Raw genomic sequence first — 18838 nt, 5'->3', positions numbered from 1 at the left:
AGTTGAGATTATTTTTCCTGTGCATATTTCCTCATTGGTAAAAGGGGGATAAATAGTATCTATTTTATGAATTGTTTTGAAGAATAAATAAGTTAATACATGTAAAGTGTTTAGAACAGTGCTTTGTAGATAGGAATTGCTCTTTAAGTGCTTGCTATTATTATTGGCCTAAACGATGTGTATTTTCCTGTGAGAATCTTGATGGAGAGCCCTTCAAACAGCATCTAAAGGAAACAATTTCTTACAAATCAAATGTACACTCCTTAGTTGCTGTTCCTTAAAAAAATATTTTGTATTCAAGAAATGTTGCTCTGGTTTTACAAGCACTTGTAGTACTGAAATGTTCACATTGGCTATTTGTTTTTACCCAGCTCTCAGGTCATAAAAAAAATGATCAAATCCTGAAACTGTTACTTTTCCCGCTACTAAGCCCCATCATCAGGCCGAGCTGGTGCAGCAGCTGTAATACTTCCCAACTTGCCTTCTCCCAGACACTGGAGGGGCTCAGGCAAGGTGATCTACAATCCAGTCACACTCTGTATTTCAATTTTACCCACAGAGTTCTCCCCCTCATTCACTCAACAAACTAATTTGAGCACCATTACCCACTAGGTGTTTCATGTAAAGTCACTGATCTCAGAGCAACCACAAAAGAAGTGGCATCTCCATTTTATTCAGATTCTCAATGGTGAAGAAACTTGCCTAGGATCCTAGGATGTCTCAGTTTGCTAGGGCTGCCATAACGAAATACCAGATTGGTGGTTTAAACAACACATTTATTTTCTCATAGCTCCAGAGGATAGAAGTCCAAGATCAAGGTGTTGACAGGTTTGGTTTCTCTTGAATTCTCCTTGGCTTGCAGCTGGCCCCCTTCTCCCTGTGTCCTCACATGGTTTTTCCTCTGTGCAATCATCCTTAGTGTCTGGGTGTCCAAATTCCCTCTTATAAGGACATCAGTCAGATTGATTAACTCACCCTAATGGCCTCCTTTTAACTTAACTTTGAAACCGCCCTATCTCCAAACAGTTACATTCTGAGGTATTGGGGATTAGGGCTTCAACATATGAATTTTGGAAGGGGACACAATTCAGCCCATAACTCAGGGTTATGACATGGCTCAGATGGGATCTGAACTAACATCTGCCTGGCTTCAGGAAGTTCTCTTTCAACAGGGTGCAAGATGCCCTGCAGAGATTTAGACTTGACGCTGGCAAAGTGGTCATTTAGGCAATATTTATAGGATTCCTGCTAAATATCAGGAATGGGGTATGTAAGTCAACAAAATAGTTCTTGATTTCAATAAGTTTACAGTCTACTGTAAACTACTGGAGGCGGGGAGACAAAAATTGAACAGGCGATTATATTAATTCCGGCAAAATACATTTCGGAACAACAGTTCTGGGGATTACTTTACACACTGAGGAAATGAAAATAAGTACTTTGTCAGGATTATCCCTGACAGAAAATTAGTTGTGACTAGGCCAAGTAAACTTGGCTACTGGGAACCCATCTGTTTGGGCAAGAACATAGCTTTGCTAAAAACTGATTTCTAATCAATCTTTTCACTGATTTTGAATCTAGTTTCAGTAGTCCAAATTTGAACCAATATGTACGATAAGGCTATCATTTATTAACTCCGAGTGGTAAGTACTTTGCAAACATTACCTCTGATCCTTGCTTAAAACCGTCTGCAAGATTGGCTTTATGCCATCTTTACAGATGAAGAGACGAACCCTGAACAAATGCGACTTGAACAACGATAAACATCATAACGTAGCTCGGTCGGGGTGTGAATCTCAGCCCGAGGGTCCGAGCCACCGTCTACCCAGGTGCTAATCTGGCAATTAGTTTCTTGTTATTTCTGACCTACATGCCGTGGATTCCCAAATTTTACAGGCCGGAGAAGACTATATTTCAAGGGTTAAGATTTTAAATCGTGTTACCACCTAGTTACCACAAGTTACCGGACAAATAAATACTAATTACAAACACCAACCAAAGGGTCCATCTTTCACATGTAAAACAATATTTAGTATTAAGAGTTTTCACAAGTGGCGGCTCAGTGGGAAGAAACTGATACCGGTAAAGCACCTAGAAAACCGCAACCTCTGAAGGCAGACGCTTTGCGGATGGTTTCAACATTTAACAGCAACAAGATGCCAATGTGGAGGAAGCAGGGCGCCGACACAATACAAACACGAAGACCGAAACACCCCCTCACTTCCGGAGTGTAACGGCGCAGCGGATATACATCACGTGGGGAGGCGGGACTTCCGCCCTGCGCGACGCATTAAACGGAAGCCGGGCGGCTCCATTTCGTGTGAGTTTACGGCCCCCCTAGAGGAGACACGGGTTGCCTGAGGGACGTCTTTTGGCTGTTATCTCGCCTGAGCTGTCCCCTCACCCTGGTCATCTGTTAGGAGTGCAGAAGTTTGGGCCAAAGCGCTGAGCGAGACGAGGACCTGCTCCTCTGTGCCTCCGACTTTCTCTGGGCCCGTCTTTCTAACGCGAGGCCGTGTCAGGTTCTGGGAAGTGCGGTTTTCGCCGGGGCCGGTTTTCCCTTGAAAGCTGTGCGCTCCTGGTTGTTTTCCGTCTTCTCCGGGTGGGAGCTTGGGGAGCTCTTCTCGGGGTCCGGGGCGTTGGTGCAGCCTCTTGTGGAAGACTTGGAGTGAAAGGTCTCCCGCGATCCCGCCCGTGAGACGCGCTCCGAGGGCACACCTCGTTCATGGGAGTCCAGGGGCTCTGGAAGCTGCTGGAGTGCTCCGGGCGGCAGGTCAACCCGGAGACGCTGGAGGGGAAGGTCCTTGCCGTGGGTATCCTTTTCCGGGTGTCGGTGCCAGGGATGCACGATGGGTGCCAGGATTTTGCTCTCAGGTTCTCCAGGGGGCGCAGAGGGGCGTTGTTAGGCTGAAAGTCTCACCCAGGCGGGTAGCTATAGGGTCTTCTTTGGGATGTTTCCTTTCTTTTCTTTTTAAAATTAATTTTTATTGGAGTAGAGTTGATTTACAATGTTGTGTTAGTTTCTGCTGTACAGTAAAGTGAATCAGTTATATGTATACATATATCTACTCTGTTTTAGATTCTTTTCCCGTATAGGTCATTACAGTGTATTGAGTAGCGTTCCCTGTGCTCTACAGTAGGTCCTTATTAGTTATCTGTTTTATATGTAGTAGTGTGTATATGTCAATCCCAATCTCCCAGTTCTGGCTTTGCAAGTCACACAGCTTTGGATTGGAGTCTTGTTTTAATCACTAAGGGGCGCCTAAGTGTATGCGTCAGTTCTCTTATCCGTCAGTTCTCTCATCCGGGAAGTGGAGGTGATAATAGTCTTTGCACACAGGGTTGGTGTGAGGAATGAAGGGGTTATTTAAATGAAAGAAGCTTAGAATAGTGTCTGTCGCTGCTAGTATGGTAAATTGTAAATCTGTTATCCCGACAGGGAGGTCAGCATGGAGAAAACGAAGTGGACTTCCGACCAGTAGTTTTGCCTGCTGTCCTGAGTCTTGCTTTATTTATGTTTGTTAGAGGAAGAAAAGTGTGGGCAAGTGTTTGACCTTTTTTTTTTTTTAAAAAAAGTAACTTTTATTATCTTTTGTTATGTGTTTTGGAATAGGAAATTCATATAGTACAACACTGAAAAGATTTCAAAAGGTCTACAGTGAATTATTTTCTTCCCAGCCTCTATGATGGACATTTTAAGGACTGTTGATTGTGTGCATGTTTGGCTGGTTTTGTTTGTGCCTTTGGAGTTTAATGTTTTTCTTCATTACCAAAACATGTGAAGGCTGTTTCTGACATTTTTATCTTTTTATTCATTAAGCAGTCTTCATTTTCTTTTTCTTTTCTTTCTTTTTCTGAGTGTCTGTTGTGTTCAAGAAGCTGGTGGTACCTTACACCAGTTCCCTAAGTGGGAACCTATGAGCCTAGGATCTCCACTCGGAGTGGAGGAGACAGTCATGTAATAATTGCTGTCCCGTGGTAAATGCACTGTCAGAGGATGTGGGGATTCAGTGAAAGGAGCTGTTGACTTTCGTATAGAGACAACTTATACATAATGGAGCATTGATAATTTTTTAAATAAAGTAACATGATGATGATGATTGTGTTTTTTGCAATGTGAGTCATCTTGAAATACATCCGTAATGAATTGTGACTTAAAAGTTTTATGCCAGGTAGCTTGTGGGAAAGTTTTTTTAAAGCATACGTGCTATTGCTGCCCTCTAGTGGTTTCTCAAATTACTGCTTTCTGAAGATTTTCTTCATAGAACTATCAGTATATATTGTACATGTGAATGAAAGCATTTTTCAGTGTCAGGAACCCTTAAGACTTCAGCAAAGATTTAGATCAGTTTACGTTGCAGCCCGTATGAAGAATTAATAATTTGTAAAACAACTGAGATGTGATGTGAAGTTCAGCATTCTGATTTTTTAGAAAGTTGTCCAAAATAAATGTAAAGAATTTAATTTAGATCATCTATTTTCAGATGACTCAGAAACTTTTTTGGGACATGAAGTCATATTCATGGGGTTATTAGGCTTTTCTGAAAGAATGAATTATTAAAAGAAGACTGTCAAAGGTACTGTAGTTATAATGGTAACTTCATATATATGTATATATATATGCATATATACGTATATGTAAAAGGAGACTAGCTGGTTGCTGTTCTCTAATTGATTTTGCTTTGTTTCATTTTCATGGGAATTCCAAGTCAAATATCTGAAATATATTCAGGTTTTTTGGTTTTATTTGTTAATAAAATTACTCATGACATACGAGTTTCATAATTTATTCTTGGATCCCTAAAATAATTTGGTCTTTTTACCATTTCTAGATGAGTGTCTTGTTTACTTATGCAATCTAAGTGTTTGTGTCAAATAATAAAGAATTAATAATTAAACTTTTGTCTCCTATGGACCTTAACATTTGTAAAATACATTTAACTTTATTAACAAAATCTTACAGTCTCTTTAGGCTTTGCATACTAATAGGGGTTAATTAAATTTTACATCGCCTAACAATAGAACTAAAGTAATTTATTTTTTGTTTCAAAATGTTACTGGTCTTTTGAGTCTCATCTGTAAAATGATTTTTGGCTTGGCTGCACATTTAACTTTTCCAGTCCTGGGATAAATTTAATGTTGCCTTTTATAAACTTATTGAAATTAGACAAATTAAATTATGGAAATATTTTCAGCTTGCCTAATTCGGCATATTTCTTTTTTAAGAATTTCAAGCTGTGGGAATTCCCTGGCGGACTAGTGGTTAGGACTCTGCGCTTTCACTGCAGAGGGCGAGGGTTCAGTCCCTGGTCGGGGAACTAAGATCCCACACGCTGCACTGCACATCCAAAAATAAATAAAATTAAAAAAAATTTTTTAATAGTATATCTTTATTGGCGTATAATTGCTTTACATTGGTGTGTTAGTTTCTCTTGCACAACAAAGCAAATCAGCCATTTGCATACACATGTGCCCGTATCCCTTCCCTCTTGCATCTCCCTCCCACCCTCCCTATCTCCCCTCTAGGTCATCACAAAGCACAGAGCCGATCTCCCTGTGCTGTGCTGCTGCTTCCCACCAGCCAACTGTTTTGCATTTGGTAGTGTATATGTGTCGATGCTATTCTCATTTTGCCCCAAATTCGCCCTCCCACCCCATGTCTTCAAGTCCATTTTCTATGTCTACCTCTTTATTCCTGCCCTGAAACTGGATTCATCAGTACCATTTTTTTTTTTAAGATTCCATGTCAGCATACGGTATTTGTTTTTATCTTTCTGACTTACTTCACTCTGTATGACAGAGTCTGAGTCCATCCATCTCACTACAAATAAGTCTATTTCATTTCTTTTCATGGCTGAGTAATATTCCATTGTATATATGTGCCACATCTTTATCCATTCATCTGTTGATGGACACTTAGGTTGCTTCCATGTCCTGGCTATTGTAAATAGAGCTGCAATGAACATTATGGTACATGACTCTTCTTGAATTATGGTTTTCTCAGGGTATATGCCCAGTCGTGGGATTGCTGGGTCATACCATAGTTCTATTTTTAGTTTTTAGTTTTTTTTTTTTTTTTTTTGCTTTTTTGCCGTTCGTGGGCCTCTCACTGTTGTGGCCTCTCCCGTTGCAGAGCACAGGCTCCGGACGCGCAGGCTCAGCGGCCATGGCTCACGGGCCCAGCCGCTCCGCGGCATGTGGGATCTTCCTGGACCGGGGCACGAACCCGTGTCCCCTGCATCGGCAGGCGGCCTCCCATCCACTGCGCCACCAGGGAAGCCCTATTTTTAGTTTTTGAAGGAACCTTCATACTGTTTTCCATAGTGGTTGTATCAATGTACATTTCCACCAACAGTGCAGGAGGGTTCCCTTTTCACCACACCCTCTCCAGCATTTATTGTTTGTAGATTTTTTGATAATGGCCATTCCGACCGGTGTCAGATGATACCTCATTGTAGTTTTGATTTTCATTTCTCTAATAATTAGTGATGTTGAGCTCTTTTCATGTGCCTCCTGGCCATCTGTAGGTCTTCCTTGATGAAATGTCCTTTGATATTGAGCTCCATGAGCTGTTTGTATATTTTGGAGATTAATCCTTTGTCTGTTGTTCCATTTGCAAATATTTTCTCCTATTCTGAGGGTTTTCTTTTTGTCTTGTTTATGGTTTCCTTTGCTGTGCAAATCTTTTAAGTCCCATTTGTTTATATTTGTTTTTATTTCCATTACTCTAGGAGGTGGGTCAAAAAAGATCTTGCTGTGGTTTATGTCAAAGAGTGTAAAAAAAAAAAAAAGAATTTTAAGCTCAACCTGGCTGAGAATTGGCACTACCTGTGATTAATTAAAAAAAAAAAAAGTCCGATCTCAATCTCTATGATTTAGAATTTTAGGTGTACCTATGTTTAGCAATCTGTGTTTCAAAAGCTTCATATCTGGTTCCAAAGGACAGCAGAGTTGAGAGCTACTGATCTGAAATTATATTTTTCTCATTGATTATAACATTTAAAGGAATGGGCTAAGTAGAAACTTATTCCATCTGATACAACGGTGTAGCAACCAGAAACAAGCCAATTAGAAATATTTACCCAATAACAACACCATTGACCCAATACAGAGCTAAGCCAATGCCAGATCCTACTTCCAGGATGGATCCTTTTCTGACCACTTCTCATCATCCTCGCCACTGCGTTCTGCTTTCCCTCGGGCTGTTGTAACTAGTTTAAAGCTAGCTTCCTTATAGTTTATTCCTCACGTGTCCACTGGGGTGATCCTTCAGTCACATTCTGGAAACCTTCCAGTGACTATATACACCCATCACTTCCTCTTACTGCTCCTCTGGCCGTGCACCTGCCATGTTGTCCTTAAACGGAAGCCTGCTTCTGTCCCAGGGCGTTTGCATTTGCTGTACCTCCTGCCCCACTGTTTTCTCCCTCGTTCCTCTTCGTTCGTTCAGGCCTCCGTTACTTCTTCCGATAGGACTTCCCTAACTAAAGAGCTATTGACCACCAATCACACTTTTGTCCTTTTACTCTGCTCTATTTCTTTCTTGGCACTTACCAGCAACCTGATGTATTAGACGTCTGTACTTGATTTTCATTGTCTTCCCCATTAGAATGCAAGTTTCTCAGGGGTAGGGGCCCTATCTGTTTTGTTCATAGCTGTATTGTTCACTGTTCTATCCCTAGGATCTTGGATATACCTGGCACCTAGTAGCCCTCAAATATCATAGGAATGAATCTAGTAATAGCTTGCTCTCCACTAGTTATTTTTTATGTAATGTTTATTAATTGTTGATGGGCCTAATTTTTTATGGTAGTAAGTAGGTAATGTACATTCATTTAAATATTTAACCGTTCATCTCATTTGAAAGCAGGTCTTTGTTGCCTCCTATGTGCTCTGAGAGGGAGAGCAGTGCCCAGCAGTGTGGTTTACACATGTCATGGAGCTCACAGTCTGGATTCCCCCTGCACTGGTTGTAAACTCCATTAGGGCAAACGCTTTGTTTTGTCCAGTACTGTATCCCCAGTGCATAGAAACATTTCTGCCATGAAATAAGCAAGGTGTTTTTGAATAGGAGTGTGTAACTGGAGGTCTTAATCTCGGCTGAGGGCGTGACCCCTAGACTGACACCTAAGGGTAGGGAATCTCTAGGCTCAGAGAGGGAGGGGCTCTTTCAGGCTGGGGAAGGAGCAAGGAGGGTCTAGACCCTGGAGGCAGGAAGGAGCTTAGTGACTTCCAGGGTTTGAGAGAAGCCCAGTGACTTGATGTGAGCCAGGAGAGGTGAACAGAGCACAGATCATTCAGGGTTTGTAGGCCGTGGGAAGGACTTTTGGATATTATTCTAAAGGCAGTGGGAGCTTTCCACTGTAGTTTTCACTACAGGTCTGTCGGTGAAATCTAACATAACAGTTTCAAGATAGCTAAAAAGGTAGAACTGATAGGACCTGGCAATGGCTGGGTGGAGGCGTACGTGGGATGGCGCTCAGGGTTCTGGCTTGGGTGGATGGGAGTGACATCCACTGAAATGGGGGCGTGAGTAGCCTGCTGAGAAGGCACGGAGTGCAGTTTTGATCGTGGTAAGTTTGAAGCGGCTGAGGCATCAGGTAGAGATGTCAACGAGGCCATCCGACCTGGGGTTGGGAGAGCGCTCTGGGGCAGACGCGCGTGTGTGGAGCTCTGTGCTCTATGGGCTGTGGTATGGGGGGCGGACGTCACCTGGGTAGCCAGTGCAGACAGGAGGAAAGGGGAGGGCCTGCGGGCCATCACTGCTGAAGTCAGCACTTTAATGGTGGGTCGGAGGAGCGGGCAGAGGGTTGTGTCCCTCTCTTATGAACAAATAGAAAACAATCTGTTAAAAAGCATTCTTTAGTAAAGTTTAAAAATATAAGAAGACTCCAAGAAGGAAAAATTAGGTAATCACAGCAGAAGACAACTACTCTTAATATTTTGATGTCTGAACTTCGAGTCTTTTTTTTAATATTTAGCATATTGCATATGTTACAAAATGGAATTATATTTTCCATACTTTTGTAACTGTTTTACTTCCTTTAATAATATTTTGTGACTCTCTGCCTCATGTGCTTCTGCGACTTCCATTTTTAAGAGACCCTTGGATTCCAGCAAATCACTATATCATAATCTAATTTAAAAAAAGACCTGTTGGAAAACTTTTATTCTTAGTATTTTCATTATTATAAACAAGCCGTCTTATAAGTAACTCTTATTGTAAGTCTATGATGATTTCTTGAGGATAAATGTCTGGAAGTGGAATTCTTACATAAAATAGAATGCAAGTTTTAAAGTTTTTTGCTATGAATTGCCAAATTGTTCTCCAAAAAAGTTGTGTTAATTTACTAAAATTCCATACAGATCATTAGTTTTTTTTTTTTAAAGAAGCACTTCTTTGCGATTAGACTTTTTAAAGGAGACATATGTCTATGTAAGATTTAAAAATTCAGAATGTGAATAGTGATAACAGGGCCCAAATACAGTTAACTGATTTTAGGTAGATTCCATCAGGGCTAACCATTTTTCAGTTTCAAGTAAGTTGTGATGGGTGCTCAGTTTTAATGTTTGGATGATATCAGACATTAGGAATTTGAAATTGTGAGGGTGAGGGAAGAAATTGCAAAGTGTTTTCCATTAACAATCCTTCTAGATATTAGCATTTGGTTAAACCAAGCACTTAAAGGAGTTCGGGATCGCCATGGGAACTCAATAGAAAATGCTCATCTTCTTACTTTGTTCCATCGGCTCTGCAAACTCTTATTTTTTCGAATTCGCCCTATTTTTGTGTTTGATGGGGATGCTCCACTATTGAAGAAACAGACTCTGGTAAGAGTCATCTGTTTTTTTCTTTATGCATTCTTAGAAAGAAGGAAAAGTTCACATAAAATTTAAATTTTCTCCTTAGAATTTTGGAAATCAAGACTTAACTTTGACATATATCTAGTTTAATTCAACTTTTAAAAATTTATCTTGAACAAACACTTTTTCTTTTAAAAGAGGTTTGTTTCTGAAAGTATATCACAGGAGCAATAATATTTAACTTTTAATAAAACTACTAAAGTTACAGTAGAGAGTTTTCCCCTTAGAGTGTCTTAGGTGTTCTGCAGTTAAACTTACACAACGTTATATGGCGGTTTATCTCAGTTAAAAAAGAGGAAATGAAAGAATGTTTTGATATTTCTGCCTTGTAGTAAACTGTAAGCACCGAGACTATTCCATTTTTCCCTGTTTTGGACATTTCTTACAAGATATTTCTATACATTTTAGGATTTCTTATGACATAATCTTGGATGTGGAAGGACAGTTACATACCAGTAATGTATTTTTATAAAAACTAATATCGGGAATTGGTTTTGGCTTAACAGTGGCATTTTAAAGAAGAAATTAATTAATATAATAATCCCTTTAGGGAAGCATTTACTTACTTGTATATCAAGTTTTAGGCTACTTAAGGACATTAAAGGATGTTTAAAAGAAATTGAAAGTAAATTAATAGCTTCTCAAATATATTGTGTGATAGCCAGCCCATTAAGTACTCGTTAGTTGGAAACTCTGGGTGTCCTTTCCACAGCAAAAACCTGAAGGTATTCACTCATACGGTAATTAGAAGAAGATACCAAAACAACCATAGTCCGAAAACTCAGACAAACCAAATTCTCTAGGGAAAAAACCCACAGAAGTGTTTTTGATATACTAATACCTTGAAATAAAATCCTGTATCCTTTTTTTTCACAGGCTAAAAGAAGGCAGAGAAAGGACTTGGCAACCAATGACTCCAAAAAAACTACCGAGAAGCTTTTGAAAACATTTTTGAAAAGACAAGTTATCAAAACTGCCTTAAAAAGCAAAAGGCAAGAGGGGAATTACATTAATTTTAAAGATTAATTTAAAATTTTTGCATCAGATTCTTGTGGCTGCCTTTCCCTAATGAGAGGAATAAATGGGGTGTCCATTTGACCTAGTTGAAGTTGTGAAAACTCTGTTCTGTGAGAATCAGCTGTGATCACGAGAAAGGAAAGCTGCCGCGTTGCTTTTGCACGTTTTACTCTCAGAACACTTTTCTTCACGCCGAGACCAGGTCCCCTCTTTCTGGGGGCTGCTCTCTTGTCCAGCAGCCCCGCAGCCAGGCCAGCAGGGGCCGAACCTATCGCCCCTGGGTTTCCCCTTTTCACCTCCTCGTCAGCGTTTGTGTGATCACTGGGGAGTATTATTGACTCTCAGAATACTGTTTCCTGTGATCTCTGTTGAAGTCTCTGTGTACTTTTCAGGGAGGAAGCACTTCCCAGTCTTACTCAAGTTCAAAGAGAAGATGACATCTATGTTTTGCCACCTTTACAAGAGGCAGAGAAAGATAGGTAAATGTTTTAACTACTTAAAAATGTTATTGCTGTATTCAGACAGATTTAAACCTTTCTATTTTATCTACATAATAAGGCATGTGGGAATTAATGCATCTGAAATACGCATTCTCGACACCTTTTAGAATATTTTTTAAGACCAAACTTTTTATTTAAAAACTTTAAAAACTTTAAAACTTTAAAAACTTTAAAACTTTTTATTTGGTTTTGGTGGTTTGTGGCGGTTTTCTTTTTTCATTCTCTGGAGCCTGCGCTAGCACTGTTCATTTAGAATTTGTGGAGACGTGTATTCTGGTTTTTCTTACACTTCACTGACGCCAGCTGTCTCTACCTGCTTCTCAGCCCGGTGTTTTCTCTCTCACGCCATCACTAAAGTCCGCACACTACGTCCTCCCTGATAAATCCAGTGGCTGCTTTGCATTTCTCAGCCCGATGTCTGGGACCCTCTCTGGCCACTCTTCCTCGGGCACCCCTGTGCACTCTTCCCTCCGGCTGGATGTTAGTCCTCAGCGGCTTCTTTGGTTGACGTGCAGGTGGAGGGCCAGCTTGTCCTTCCCCCACTCCTTTCCCGGGGCTCCTGTGAGGCCACACAGCTTGTGAGTTACCGCTGCGGCCATCATGGTGTCTCGAGGTTACCGTCCTGGCTTCCACACTTCTGTCTGTGTCTCCATCTCTGATCGTACCCTTCTGAGGGAACCCCTCCCTGCCAAGCCCAGTGTCTGGCTGGTAGTGTAGAACCTGCTAAACCCAAATCTGATGTTGTCATTTCCTCGCTTAAAGCACTTCCTAGATTCTTCCTTCTCTAGGATAAAACTTCAACCCCTTAATCAGGCAGTGTAACTGCAGGAGATTTCACAAAGCTCCTGGGGTGAAGTGACCCCTAATTGCAGCTTCGGCAACCTGCTCTGCCCTGGTGATGGGAGATATTAGGTCATGTTACGATCGCTCGCTTACAGGTGTCCCCATCACACTGTGAGACTGAGGCCGTCTTACTGTTGCAGCTCCCGTAACTAGCAGCACCTTGCACTCAAGAAATATTTTTGTAAGTAGTCATTAAATCATAGATATTATAAACGTGTGTTTGACTTTCAGTTCAGAAGAGGAGGATGAAAAAGCATGGCAAGAGAGAATGAATCAAAAACAAGCACTACAGGTATTTAAATAATTTTTGAATTCAGGATTTATTCTATTTGAAATGAATAACATGCAAATGAATAATTTTAATGAGGTAGTATGGATTTATGAATGTTCTTGGTAAAAAATACAGAAACCTTCTTTACTGTGTGTATATATGTGTGCATGTGAATGTACATACATATAAAATATACACAGACTCATAAACATATGTATGGAATTATGCCTATCTAGATATCCACAATAAGCCATCTTTCTTTTACAACCAACCAATAAATAAATAGAAATAACAATAAATGCTTGTATAAAAATACGGGAAGCCTATCACCCATGAATAACTTCTAGTAACATTTTGCTGTATATTAGTACCCCTCCCGCCCCCGTGTAGTTGAATACCTGTGTGTGTGTGTGTGTGTGTGTGTGTGTGTGTGTGTGTGTGTGTGTGTTTGGGTATGTGTATGTGTATCAAGGGTATGTGTGTATGTATATATTTATGAAGATGTATGTTCATGCACAGGCTGTGGTTACCTATTGCTGCGTAACTTAGTGCTGTGAAAACAGTCTTTTATCATCATCATCTTCTCTGTTCTGGGGCTTGATGAGCTCAGCGAGGCAGTTCCCTCTCAGCGTCTCCCGTGTAGGTGCAGTCAGACGGTAGCTGGGGCTGGAGCCCCTCAAAGACCTCCTCCCCCGCGTGCCCGGCAACTGACGTTACCTGTCAGCCAGAACCCCCGCCTGTGGCCTCTCCGTGTGGTCTGAGCTCTGGCACAGCTTGCCGCTGTGTTCCGGGGCCGGAGCCCAAGAGGCAGTGCCAGCAGGGCCCGCGCTGCCCTTTCTGGCCAGCTGTGGGAGGTGCACAGCCTTCCTTCCATGGCGCTCTGTTCACTGGCAGCTGGTTAGGGCCAGCCCCCACTTAATGGGAGGGGAACTAGGCGAGAAGAGGGTCAGAGAACCGTGCACAGGTTGCAGAGCCACCACCACGCATATTTTAATGCACAACTTGCTTACAAGTTGAGGTTGTGCTGCATATACAAGTTTTTGAAATTTTTTCCACATTTCTCAGAAGAGCGGGTAACATTCTTTGATTCCCAAGCTCACCGTTTCTTGTATGTTCATGTTATTCTGGTATGTCTGGTAGAAGACTTTTGAGCTGAAACTGCAAGATTCTCCAGCTTATGAAGGTCCTGCATTATTAATGCAGCAAGTGAGCACAGTCTTGATGAAGACCATGGACCCTGTGGGCAGAAAGACTTGCAGTTAAGTCCAGACTCTACAGCTTACTAGCTGTGCGATCTTAGACAAATCAACTTCTCCAAGGCTTTATTTCCTTTTTTTTTTTTTAAAACAATAATATTGATGCTTTCCTCGTAGGGACGATGGGAGCATTCCTGAGGGAAAACATGGGAAGCTCTGAGTGAAATGACTGGCCTGTCCTAAGTGCTTGCTGGTTTATACACACACAACATGCATACATACAAGAGAGCAAATTGTATTATTTTATCTTTACTAATGACTACGTTTTTTTTTTTTTTTTTTTTTTTGTGGTACGTGGGCCTCTCACTGTTGTGGCCTCTCCTGTTGCGGAGCACAGGCTCTGGACGCGCAGGCTCAGCGGCCATGGCTCACGGGCCCAGCCGCTCCGCGGCATGTGGGATACTCCCGAACTGGCGCACAAACTCGTGTCCCCTGCATCGGCAGGCGGACTCTTAACCACTGCGCCACCAGGGAAGCCCACTAATGACTACTTTTGATTTTAAGTTAAGAGCAAGACAGAACTTATCTAACTAAGGGGACTGTAAATATTGTTCAAATTCATAAGGCTTATCTCTGCCTCAGGGTCTTTGGACTTGCTGTTCCCTCAGCCTGAGATGCTCTGTCCCAGAGCAGGTTTTTGGGTGTCTTTTGTGTCCCTGCTTGCAGGTCATTATTTCTGGTGGGGTCCTCTCTATCAGATAATATTTTTTCTCTTTCTGTTCTTCTAATTAACTCTCCTATCAGATTAACCTGCATTGTTTTCTCATTGTTATCTTGTTCATTTATTTTTTTATCCTGTGTCTTCTGCTCCTAAGAGTAGGGACCTTACCTGGCATGATCTCTGTAGTTCCTTAGCACCTAGAACAGTGCCTGCCAAGTATTTTTTTTGTTTTGAATGAATGAATGAGTGAATGGATACATTCCCTAATCTGCCTATTCACTTTGATGCCTATTGCACATAATGTACAACTGTGTTTAGCCTATTGTAGAATATGCAGAACTCTGTTTATGATACAAGCACCGAAAAAAATCTGTCACGGTGAATAGAATTAAGTGTATAAAGTGTAAATTTCATGGTGTTACGTTTTACTCTTTACAGGAGGAGTTCTTTCAGAATCCTAATGCAGTAGATATTGAGTCTGAAGACTTTAGCAGCCTGCCCCCTGAAATAAAGCATGAAATCTTGACTGATATGAAAGAATTTACCAAGCGAAGAAGAACATTATTTGAAGCAATGCCAGAGGTAAACTATACAACAGCGCATTAATGCTTAGAATTAAGAATATCAGCAAAATTTTTCATTAGAAAAAGAAAATTGATAAGCATTACTTGTACAATATACGTTTACAGTAAATGGCATTTGTGTATCTCCGAGATACTATGAAACATGCATTTATAAGTTTGAACTTATAAATACTTACTCAGGGAAGCTTTTCTTGACTTTCCACCAAGACCAGGTCTTGTCTCCTGCTCTGTGTTCTCACAGCACCCTGTAGTGTCTCTTTAGATTTTTAGCACCCAAATGTGCCTACCTTGCTCACCTCTGTATTTTTAGCACTCAGCTCAGTATCTTTCACATAGTAAGTGCCTAGTGTACGCTTAGTGGTTCAATTCTTAGGTTAGTTCATAAAAGTTATTTTAACCCATAATATACATTGTAGAATATTAACATATTTTGATACCAAAAATATGAAAAAGGCAGGAGCTGTTTCTTTTCCCATCACTCCTATCTGCTTTTCCACGAAGTACGTGAACATAGGAAAATGCTAAGATGTACAGAAATGATATTCAAAGGACAGAAGTAAATTTATTTTTGTTTCAGGGGAAACATCCAGGTTCAGTCTATCCATCCTGCATTTTGTTTCTTGAGTGTAAATGGATCTCTGGCTGGTCTTTGAGGAGATAGAATTTGGATTATGTAAACAACAGTGGGAAGGATGGGAGAAAGAGGCAGTCCTGATGGTTTGCTCCATTTTTTCTCTGTCTGCCACCACAGAGCCTCTGGGATGGGTAGGCCAGGGTAGGGTGGTGCACAGCTCGTTGGATCCGTCCTTCTGGTAGCTAAGGGAAGTTCTAAGTCATACAGACTGGACCTTTGCATTGTCTGAACATTGGGCAAATGCAAAATTGATAATAGTAGTATTGGTAAGTAATAAGAGTAATAATCTTAATAGTAATAGGAGCAATTTAGTATAAGGCTTGGCAACCTGCTTTTTTGTTTTTTTTTAAATAAATTTATTATTTTATTTATTTGTTTTTGGCTGCGCTGGGTCTTCGTTGCTGCATGCGAGCTTTCTCTAGTTGCGGCGAGCAGGGGCTACTCTTCGTTGTGGTGCACACGCTTCTCATTGCGGTGGCTTCTCTTGTTGTGGAACACGGGCTCTAGGCACGCGGGCTTCAGTAGTTGTGGCACGTGGGCTTAGTAGTTGTGACTCACGGGCTCTAGAGCACAGGCTCAGTAGTTGTGGCGCACAGGCTTAGTTGCTCCGCGGCGTGTGGGATCTTCCCAGACCAGGGCTCAAACCTGTGTCCCCTGAACTGGCAGGCGGATTCTTAACCACTGTGCCACCAGGGAAGCTCTGGTAGCTTGCTTTTGACCCCAGATCTACCACTTACTAGCCATGCGGCTCTAGAGAGGTTACTCAAGCTGTTTAAGTCTCAGTTTCTTCATTTGTGGAATGGAGATAATGACGTCTGCCTCATCGGTGGTTGAGAATAAAATGGTATGATATATTTAAAAACACTTAGAAGAATGTCTTACTCAGGAAGTGCTTTATAAATGTTAAGTATTACTAATAACTGTGATTGCAATGATTTATTGTGTGTCTTTTATGGACCAGGAACTGTGCTGGGCACTTTACTTGCATTCTAAAAGATTGTCCATTAAGCCAGAATCAACATGTCACAGTGCCTGGCATGCATCACATGCTCAATAAATGTTTTTTGAGTAAATGATGGAATCATAAACAGTATGCATGATTTCCTTTCTTTTGCCCAGTTCTTTTTATTTGAAAGATTATCCTTTAACAAAGCAATTATAGCATTTTCCTACTATTCAAATTTTACTTTTTTAGTATGAAAGTACCACCAATGGAAAAAATCACTTGTTCTTTATCCCCTTTGGGGGAAAAGGATGGAAATATGAGAATACTATCTGTATTTAATATAAGATAAATTTTGTTTATTTATTTTGCCTTAGGAGTCCAATGACTTTTCACAGTACCAGCTCAAAGGCTTGCTTAAAAAAAACTATCTAAACCAACACATAGAAAATGTCCAAAAGGAAATGAATCAACAACATTCAGGACAAATCCAAAGGCAATATGAAGATGAAGGAGGCTTTTTGAAGGAGGTAGAGTCAAGGAGGGTGGTCTCTGAAGATACGTCACATTACATCTTGATTAAAGGTACAGGTACCATCACTTATTTGACGGTTAAAAACCAAAAATATGTCATGTCTCTGAATTCTATAAGCTACCACCCCCAGATAATGTGAATGAAGTCCTACTTAATTTATTGACTATAATTATTATTAATGCAATAATAAATGTATATAGATTTTAATGTATTAAGTAGTATCATACCAACCCACTTTAAAATTAACTAACAAATTAACTCTTAGTTGCTGATTAAATGAGAATTTATAAATTCATTTATGAGAACCGGTATGCTCTTATTCATCTAACTAGAAGCATGTTGTCACACTGTAAAGCTACATAGTGAGAATATTTAATTTTTCTCAAGGTATTCAAGCTAAGAAAGTTGCAGAAGTGGATTCAGAGTCTCTTCCTTCATGCAGTGAAATGCACAGCAGGTCTTCTGACATGAAGTCATCTCCGTGTGAAAAGCTGGAGCCAAAGGAAGAGCCTGACGCCTCCCCTCCTTCCCCGAGAACCTTACTGGCCCTGCAGGCGGCCCTGCTGGGCGGCAGCTCAGAAGATGAGCTGGAGAGTGAGACCCGCAGGCTGTGCCATGTGACGCACGCGCCCGCCACCGCACGTGCAGGTTCTGTGTCGCCACTGACTCTCTTGGCCATGCAGAGAGCTCTCGATGACGATGATGAAGACGTGAAAGTGCGTGCCAGGAGCGACGTGCAGACAGGAGGGGCAGGCGCGAGAAAACCGAAACCGCTCCAGAGCAGTTCTGACGAGGAGACTGAGGAAGGACCTAAAATGAGAGATGGTGAAGGAGTGCCGTTGGCAGCAGCGTCTCACGCAGCCAGTATGAACCTCGCAGAGGAGCCTGTAACCAGCGCGGATGCCGACGAAGAGCGGACAGAATCGGCTCACCTACCGAGGACTGTCTTTTGTCAAGGCAGCGACTCTGGCGTTCCAAAAGAGCAGATGTCGTTTATTCCCCCGGTGAAGGAAGCCTTTCAGACAAACGATGAGACTGCACTTAAGGATGGAAAAGATCCAGTTCCTTTGGAAAACATTGTGGTGCTACCCAGGGATGCACCTGGGCTCCAGAGAGGACCAGAGTGGACACCGACACCTCCGACAAGTCCGAGTTCCGTATCAAGGAGTGGAACCAAAGTGCTTGAGCTACAGCAAGGTCTTCTTCCACCAGAGAGTAAATATGACACCTCTGTCCTTTCAAGTCATGATGCAACAGAATCTGAAAAAAACCCTGCTCCTGAAGGCACCGTCAGTTTGCAAGAATCGAGTGATACGCTAAGTGTCCCTTTAGAGACAATAAGTGACTTAGGAAATGTGGCATCTGTTAATGCCAAAGAGCATGAGAATTTCTTGAAAACCATCCAAGAACATGAGACCATTGAATCTGCAGGCCAGGGTTTAATTTCAGTTCCAGCATCCATGGAACCGAAGGAAACAGGCTCTGAAGAAAGTGAATCTGATGGTAAGTGCTTGTGCTCATTTAGAGATAAAGAAAAGTAGGATCTCGCATCTGCAGGAACCGAGAGATGCTTTAGTGTAGTCCAGATCCACATTGTTCAGGTGGTGAACTAGAGGCCCAGAAAGGACAAGTGACTTTGCCAAGGACACACAGCTAGTAATGGAATCTTGACCTTTGCTGTTTGGCTGCTCTTTTCATTTTTGTTTTTAAAGAGAGGGAGTGCCCTAGTT

The 18838-nt window shown here is 41.4% G+C and overlaps 1 protein-coding gene across 2 annotated transcripts in view; it reads left to right on the top strand.

Annotated features, from left to right (window-relative positions):
• The first annotated feature begins 2302 nt into the window (after nucleotides 1-2302).
• ERCC5 (ERCC excision repair 5, endonuclease) overlaps nucleotides 2303-18838 on the top strand; it is a 29047-nt gene continuing 12511 nt past the window's right edge. For both annotated transcript variants that reach the window (XM_082675374.1, XM_082675375.1), the window contains exons 1-8: nucleotides 2303-2813; nucleotides 9656-9831; nucleotides 10741-10856; nucleotides 11274-11360; nucleotides 12456-12516; nucleotides 14851-14994; nucleotides 16951-17158; nucleotides 17496-18611. In XM_082675374.1, coding sequence (XP_082531500.1) covers nucleotides 2726-2813; nucleotides 9656-9831; nucleotides 10741-10856; nucleotides 11274-11360; nucleotides 12456-12516; nucleotides 14851-14994; nucleotides 16951-17158; nucleotides 17496-18611 — 1996 coding nt within the window. In that variant the 5' untranslated portion in view covers nucleotides 2303-2725. The remainder of the gene's footprint in view (nucleotides 2814-9655; nucleotides 9832-10740; nucleotides 10857-11273; nucleotides 11361-12455; nucleotides 12517-14850; nucleotides 14995-16950; nucleotides 17159-17495; nucleotides 18612-18838) is intronic.

Source organism: Grampus griseus (assembly GCF_964374135.1).
Source record: "Grampus griseus genome assembly, chromosome: 18".
Lineage (NCBI taxonomy): Eukaryota > Metazoa > Chordata > Mammalia > Artiodactyla > Delphinidae > Grampus > Grampus griseus.
The sequence above is the reverse complement of the archived record's forward strand: the minus strand, read 5'-3'. Positions and strand labels throughout refer to the sequence as shown.